The 8,627-nt window shown below is 43.5% G+C and overlaps 1 protein-coding gene across 1 annotated transcript in view; it reads right to left on the reverse strand.

Moving 5' to 3' along the window:
* The window catches only part of Magi3 (membrane associated guanylate kinase, WW and PDZ domain containing 3), a 253,253-nt gene extending 246,293 nt beyond the window's left edge, over positions 1 to 6,960 (reverse strand). The window contains exon 1 of the mRNA XM_004641696.2: positions 6,498 to 6,960. Within this exon, the coding sequence (XP_004641753.1) occupies positions 6,498 to 6,813 (316 nt within the window). The 5' untranslated portion in view covers positions 6,814 to 6,960. The remainder of the gene's footprint in view (positions 1 to 6,497) is intronic.
* Positions 6,961 to 8,627: the final 1,667 nt, after the last annotated feature.

Here is an 8,627-nt window from a genome sequence, read left to right on the forward strand (position 1 = left end):
TAGCAAAGCATCAGGGACCGCGGTTCAATCCCCCAGCACCACATGCCAGCCAGCCCTGCCCCCTGGTGGGCTGAGCTGGCCTCTCTCTCTCTCTCTCTCTCTCTCTCTCTCTCTCTCTCTCTCTCTCAAATAAATAGATAGATAGATAGATAGATAGATAGATAGATAGATAGATAGATAAATAAAATACTGTCTATGCAGTCCTGGGCAAGCCAGGATGCGTGAACTGATGGGGAGACATGTCCTGGAACACGTCACTGTGATGCTGCCAAGTGGCTCCATCGGGATAAACCTACTGGGGTGGGAGGGAAACAGGTGCAAGGTGCCCATCAGCTGTGACTGCAACACAAGAGAGGCCTTGGTTAAGGGAAAATACAACTTCAGTTCCTTTTTTGCTATGCTAGCAAACTTCCCTTCCCATCAAATTGATGAGGCTTCCAATGCAACTCAAATCACCCTATTAACCATAAAAAAGGTACCAGTTCAGCTATATTATGGGTTAAATAAAAATACTAATAGCTCTACATTACAAATCGACTGGGGCTGGAAGGAAGAAAATGCATTGAGCACTGTACCAGAATTAATGCTTGGGGAAAACACATTTCAAGTTTCAATTAAACTCACAGGTGCCAATTTATGACAGATACACACACTTAAACAGTACAATTTTCCCTCTGGTTTCTAACTCTAAATGCAAATTTTGTACTTTTGTACAATATAAAAGTTTTCAATACACAACACACATATTATTGAGAGGAAGCACACTGTGTAAATCTCTCCATATTGAATATTCTTGCCTTATGCTTTTCTCTTCCTCTGCTTCTTAGTATGGAGAAAGGCCCCAACTTTACATATCCAAAACCTGACCCATCTTCCAAAGCCAGGGTAAATTCAAAATCCTTCCCAATTCCTTCTCCAATCAGCCAAACCAGATAATCAAGGAGGCTAACAAGGAGACTACCAAGACGTAAAAAGAATGAAACCTTCCTTCCTTTTATCTAATTGACACATTTAACTTCTACAAATTCACTATGCACACCCAGGAAAGGATAGTGTCTTAGAATTAAAAGATACCCATTTCTGATACAATATATCTCTTTAATGCAAACCAACTACCACATCTGGTGTTCAACAGCAAAAAATAAAAGCAAAACACAGTAACTAATTTCAACATAGGTAGCATGGAAGATTCATCCTTAAAATGGTACAAGGCACTATCTTATGAACTTTTAAAAAGATAATTTTATGTCCGATTTCCCTTTTTGTAATAGCTGAAGAATCCAAACCCTGCAGTCAATTCACTCATCTACCTGGAGTTGCCACCAAAATTCATACGAACCTTACTTGAAGACTTTTCAATATGGAAAGAAGAGTAAAACCTTTTCTCCAGGTATTCTGAGCAGTGAGTCATCAAGCTCCCACTATGTGATGCATTTCTTGAAGACAGACTGCTCCTGACTCATCCTTCTCTCCCCACAGCTAGCTCTGCTCTGGCACACTGTGGGTACACCACTGTGTGTTGGTTGAGGGAACAAATGTGTGCCAGTAGAACTTTTCATTTTCTCTTTGTAATATAAAAGAGGCACCTTTTCTTAGAAGACATTCTGAATAAAATCCGTCCTTCAAGGAGATGAACAATGAGTGGTTTTGCCTTTCTTCCCCACAAACAAGTCTCTCTACAACCCCAGCCTCCAAGCTACTGCCAGTCTTAGCACCCTTGGTAACAGTGAAATTCTGGGCACTCTTTCTACCAAAATGTAGTACTTCAAGGGACTTAATTCTCAAACCAGTAAAAGAGAACCAAAAATAGGTAGCATAATTCTAGTCTTAAGCCGGGGAGATGGCTCAGTAGAATAAGTGCTTGCCTGGCAAGCATAAGGCCCTGAGTTCAATCCCCGGTTACGCAAAAAAAAAAAAAAAAAAAGGAATCACTGGTTGCCCACCTGTGTGTCCTGATTCTGACAGGGCAGTGGCTCATCACCGTTACCCCCATACAAGCAGATATTGCAGCACGTACCTCTAGTGTGAAAAATGAGTAAAACTGAAAAATCAAAAGACTTGCACTAAATCTAGTCTTAAACCCTAAAACATTGGTTTTTTTTAAAATCACAAACAATCCAAAACTGACCTTGAAATTTGCACCATGTGAAGTTAATAGGTCATATTAAAGTGGTTTAAAAGTTAAATTCTCCTATAACCCAATTCTAAAACACTAAGTACCCACAAAATTTACAAAGCATTTGATGGCTACAAAGTATGGCATTATTCACCTAAGAAGACTAGGCACTGATTTCATAAACTTAGAAAGTTTTACTGTCAGTTTAGATAAATCTTCACCAAAAGATCAGATTTTTAAGAATCACCAAGCTCTTCCTCAGTTGAAGAAAATAAATTTATGTATTAAATTATCAGAGATATGGGGTAAGTAGAGGATCAATAAAGCAATCAGAATGATATATTAAGAAAAAGGGGAACAAAATTAAACATCTGAGAGTTTTTAGCTATAATACTCCTACAAAGTGACGCACAGAAAAAATTTCGGTACAGAAATGTTAAAGATGTAGTAATTCAGCAAAGCTAATTCTACGAAGCCCATTACTTGTTATGAACTGAAAGTGCCAGTGAATAGCCTCCTGAACCTGAAACCCATAATTATTAAGTCCTTAGAACAACAACAAAAAAAGCCACTAAAATTTGAAAAACGGGAGTTTCAAATTTAAAATTTATCAAAATTTGATGCTGTTTTCCACAATCCAATCTCTAGTTTCTGTTGTTTAACAGAAAGTACCAAATAATTTATTGTATTCCAATCCTATTAACTCCCTTTCTCTTAAGTTTTCTTCAGATATTACAAACACCTAAAGAAAACTCACTGAAATCCTAAACTGCCCAGTAAACAAAGCTAACAAAAAGATCCAAGAACTAAGAGAAGGAAGTTTTTATTATTTACATATAATAGAAAGTATTTATTTAAAATCATCCAATAATATTCCTTCACCAAAAAGGAATGTATTTCTAGGAAAGAGATCTTTGTAGCAAAAATCCCTTAGAAACAGAATGCCTCAGAATCAATGGTGAATACCTATATTTAATTAACACTATTCAAGTTGTTTTGGATTAATTTTTATTTAAACGAACTGTAGTGATTTTGATCTCCAGCCATAGAATAGATGTAAGAGTAGCTGACTGTAACATGTAATAAGGAAGGCAGTAGACAATGACATCACATACTGACTACGTTAATATATCAATACTTAATCTCGAGAGTACAATCCACATAGCTTACAATTGCTGAAATACGTATTTAATGATATACTGAGAAGCAAATAGTTATATACTATATAAATAAACTACACATTCATAGTTTAAGTAATTTCAGAATAAAATCAATTACTTAACCAGAATAAACCTATTTAGAAACTGAACATGTTCTGAAGTAGAAATCGAAGAAACTCATGCTGGCCACAGGGCCATATCATGAAACAATCTCACCAGGAGTCCAAAGTTCAACTTCCTTTACTACTAGGAAAACACTAAGTTCAAATTCCTTTCTCTCGGCAGAAATAAATGTAGACAGTCATGATTATGAAACAGGTAACTAGCTGGGTAAAGCAATAGGTGGAACTAAGGTTAACTCTAGAAGCAGGAAAAGTACTGACTGCTACATTCTACATCAATAAAACAAGAAATTCAGTGATTCTCTCAGGAAAAGCTTCAGATTAGGAATGGAACTTTAAAGAGAAATGGAACACATTACCCATTTATAATGATAATGAAAGAGAAAAAAAGTTTGAATCAAATCTAAAAACAATCACTGACAGAAAGAACCTTCATTAAGTCATCTGGTCGATGACAGTGGTGGTGAGTGAACTTCCCTTCGCATCAATTAATTAGATGGAGAAAGCTAATAAGAATTAGTGCTGCTGCAGCCACATCCTACACTCCAGCTCATCCTTCCGCCATGGACTTTACCAGAAGACAGTGTGAGAGTGTTCTCCATCAATATTACATACAGCTCATAAAAATGGTTCTATTTCATTATTGCACTACGACAGTTTCTAAATGACATGTTACAGTTTGACAGGAGTTACTAGTCAAGACAAGAGGCAGAATGGTAAAGACACTTTACAGTACCTTATTTATTAAATTGAAAAATCCATTTCTCTCACAAAGTTCAGATAAAAAGAAAATAAAGGGACGAGCAAGTTTCTTTTTAAATCTCTTTACTCTGTATTTGCATACTTTTCTAAATGAATCACAACTGTACAGATTCTCTAGCTCCTCTGGAGATAATACTTATGCTGTTTTTAATCAAAGTTATGGAAGTTCTTCCAATATTTAAAGTTTTTGTTTAATCTACAAAAACTGCTATATTACATGCTGTTAAACATCATTTAATATACTTAACGGAAAAAATTTAAATTACAACTTACTGAGAAATAAAAGTATGACTCTCAGATGGCACAGACATGGTATCCAATAGAAATTACTGATGCAGAATAACCTTTAAAAAATAAATCATAGCATTCTGACTGTTAATAATTACAAAATGTGCTGCAGTGATTAATGTGTTATTTCTATTATTTGGCTAAATATTTAAAATAGGACAGTGTCTCTGGTTGCCAAGAAGGTAAAATTTTATTATAACAAAAATGCCAACTATAGTGGAGTTTATTCAACTCAATTAATGCTGTTGTGCACAGCCTAAACATTGAAATATTTTATTAATCTTGATGTAAAAGTGAAAAAATGTATAATGTGTAAATCAGACTAATACTAAAGTTATTTCTCTAGTCTTCCAACAGAACCATAATAATTTGAAACATACCAGCTTCCCTATCAGCTTTAAGAGTTTCTTTTTTTTTCTTTCTAAATAACAGCTATACTCTCATCTATGCCCCTATTAATAAAACAAAACACAAAGCAATGATGCAGATGTTTTCATCATTCATTGACTCAAGGGAATTTGAACTAAATGGCACCTAGACGAGCAAATGCTGTCTACGTAATGTTCTCCATCCTGTGCTGTACACTGTGGACAGTGGCTGCCAGGCTGATTTACACCCCCAAAGTCTCTCCTCTTCTTTCCACATATGGCTTTAATAGTTAAAGCTAAGAAAGAATTTTACAGTTTTCAAAACTACAGAAAAAGCTGTTTAAAGTCAGCCAGGGCTGGGAAAATAGCTCAGTGGCACAGTGCCCCCCTGGCAACTGAAAGGTCCTGAGTTCGATTCCCGGGACCAAAATAAAGTCAACCAGAAATTAACAGAAATAAAACCTCACATCCTCAGATACATCTGCAATCGCTGAATAAATATAACAGCCTATGTTAAGAAAATCATGAGGCTGTAGAATGTGTGTGTATACTCACAACACAAACACGTATGTATACTGCACCACAAACTATCAGTTCCAATTAAGCTCAAGGATATTAATGAGATATTTCCAAAGTAAGCCACTGAGAAAAAAAAAGTGAGAGAGATAGCAGATTAATTTTTCTCCAGAATTTTCTGGTATTTTGCAGTAAAGGGATGGATCAGATCACAATTAGACAATCCATTATATCTTGCTGTACTGTGCATTTGTGGAGCACATTCAGCAAAAAACAGTTTGATTTGTAATAATGTGAACATAATTCACTTTTCTACATACAACTCAGTACGTCTGACCAACGCTGAGACGACCAAAAATGTTCTCAACGTAAGACTATTTACTACATACTATCTAATCTCACTGTGTGCAGTCTGATCAAATGCTATGAAGCTACCAAGTATGCCAGAAACTAAGGTGCTTTGCAGCAGATTTTACTAGCATAAAAGACACCAGCGCAGCAACAGGGGCTTTTTTACCTACTACTCAAACAAAATTCTTTAAAACTGAAAGCTTCAAAAATAAAACATTTACTCTGCTAGGCAACTAGATCTCCCTTCAAAACGCAGTCTCTCAACAGCTCCTCCCGAGCACACCATGTCACCACCATACACTGTACCCTCGCCTGTCCCCAAACCCCTGAACCACCTGGACAGACTGAGGCTGTCAGCTCTGACACATCCGCTGCTATGCATGAAACCCTGAAGCAGCTAAGCCTCCGAGTACACTGGGTGGTAATTTGGCACCGAATATCTTGATAGTAAAGACCTGTCTCCTGGTGCCTCAGATGCATCAGACCAGTCCAAAGAAAAAAAGAAAGCTACGATTCGGAGAACCTTTCCCACAAAGGACAAGAAAGGGCTGGCCTCCTCCAGTCAAAAACTCTTGTCTGCGGTGGGAAACCGCGGTACAAATAGGAAACCCAGCTTCTGGTTGTAATTCGGTGACAACTGGTGGTTCAGCCCTACGAGCCAGGGTTCAGTTTTCCCATCAGCAAAATGGGAAGGGAGTCAACACACTTCAGAGGTCTAGGATCGCCCAGGACGATAAACGTGGAGAGGCGCGGCCGCTCCCGGACGCCCACCCCAGACCTTCCCAACCCCGAGACTGAAAGGCAGGGCCGGTACCTGGCTTCACGGTTTTGAGACGGATGGGCTCGCGGAAGTGGCGGATGACAGCCAAGGTGTCCCGGTTGGTGAGCCCGCTGACAGGCGTCCCGTTCACCTCCAGCAGCACATCCCCGGGGTTGGGCGCCTTGCCCGAGACGACGCAGCAGGTGCCCCCGCCGGGCTCCTCGCGGAGCCGCCCCAGGTAGGGGAACTCGCCGCGCTCCGCGCCGCCTCGGATCTCGGCGCCCAAGTCGCCCGGGGGCCCGGCCCAGGACACCGCGCACTCCTGCACCTTGCTGAGCCAGTGCTTCTTCTTCTTCAGTGTCTTCGACATCCCGAACCCCGCTGCACCATGGGGGAGACCCCGCGCGGGCGCCGCACCGGCCCCCTCTCAGCCGGGGGCCCCAGGCGGCTCACGCCGACCCCGACCCCGACCCCGACCCCGACCCGCCGGGGGCCGGGCCGCCAGAACCCGAGCCGCCCCTCGGACGCCGCGCCCGCCGCGCTCCCGGGCAGACGGGGCTCCGCGAGGGCCGCAGCGGGCCGGGCTGAAGAAAGGGAGCGGAACGGCCCCGGGCGGGTCCAGCGGGGCTTGCGGGCGGGGTCACAGCCCGCGGCTGCCCCCGAGCTCCGCGCCCGAGCGGCGGGAAAGGCTGAGGCAGGGGGCGGGGAGGTGACGCGGGAAGAGCCGGAACGCGAAAAATCCGTCGGGGGCGCGCCGGGGCGCCGACACCGGTAGCCGGATCGATCGCGGCCGCTGCGGAGCCGGAGCGCGGAGACCAACGCCTGCCCCAGCTGCCAGGAAACTGCCGCTTTCAAACCCGCCGCAACCTCCTCCTCCTCCCTCTTCCCTTCCCCCCGCCCTCGCCCATCCCTCATCCACAGCCCCGCCCCCTCGCGGCGCCCGGCGCGCTGCCGTCACCGGCCAGGCGCTTGGGAACGAGCCCAACACTTAACTTTCTCGCCGGGGATTGGTCCCCGACGGACAGGGGGCGGGTCATCGGCGAGAATTAAGACCAATAATTGGTTAGTGGGAGTGGAGGAGGCGGGCACTAGCATGACTGAAGTTTAGAGAGGGTGGAAAAAAAAGTTTGGAGAGTGAGGGAGGGCGGAGGAGATGGCTTGCTGAGTGAAGCTGACTGCAGGTCGCACGACGCGAGAGGCCCTCTTGTCCCGCGGCCGGAGCCCAGGAAACTCGGATACCAAGTGACCAAACTCCTCGAGGTGGGGGCGTGGTCGGCAAGCTGGGCGGAGACGGGGCGGAGCCTCGGAGCCTGCGTGGGGCACCCGGAGGAGCCCGTGTGCTTTGATTGGAAGACTACGTGCAGAATCCCGAGCGGCCCGCGGTGGCGGGGCCTCTAGAGTGGCCCGCGAAGGCCGATCGCTTAAGATGTGTCAGTGATTCTTATTCTTCCATTCCCTCAACAGGCTTTTGAAAGCCAGTTGGGGCAGGGCTTCGGAGTCGCCACAAATTAGAGTCTTGCACTTAACTGCTGTGTGAGACCTCAAGCGAATTAGAGCTTTTCTGAACAAAACGTCCTCAATTGAAAAGTGAAGATTGTTGTACCCAGCGTCCAAACTGTTGTGAAGAGTACATGACTGTATAAAAGATGTGCATAGTGCCTGGCGGAGGGAGGGTGCTTCTTAACGTTCAGGAGCTGCTGATGATGTTGAGGGAACGACAACGACTTTGTGTCGGAAATTGTGCTAGCTGCTGGGGTTCAAAGTCGAAGAAAACTAACGCAGCTCTGAAGGAAGTTACAGTCTAGCGGGAGAGACTCTCAAGTAAGCAGATTACTTGGGGGCGGGGGTAGAAGATGAGTTCAGAACTAGCAAACCTGAGTTGGAGTCTTGGAACGCTACTTGCTGCTTGCCCTTGGTCGAATCTGCTTCAAGTTTTTTCATCTGTAAAGGAGGTAGAAGAAGTAACATCAAGTAAAGGAAACCTTAGATCTCCTCCAGCACTAATTTTTCAGCAACTCCTCTTTATAGAGTTCTCTCCTCTGTGGCTTGACACCCATTTTTCCCTGTCTTTGGGATGCCCTTAGTCCCATCTCTTAACAATCCTACCCTTTCTCACCCCAGATGCCCCCTCTTCCAGGTAACCTTTTCTGACCTCTCAGTCTCAGGTCTGAAGTGTTTTGTTTG

Source organism: Octodon degus, unplaced genomic scaffold, assembly GCF_000260255.1.
Source record: "Octodon degus isolate 3935 unplaced genomic scaffold, OctDeg1.0 scaffold00140, whole genome shotgun sequence".
Taxonomy (NCBI): domain Eukaryota; kingdom Metazoa; phylum Chordata; class Mammalia; order Rodentia; family Octodontidae; genus Octodon; species Octodon degus.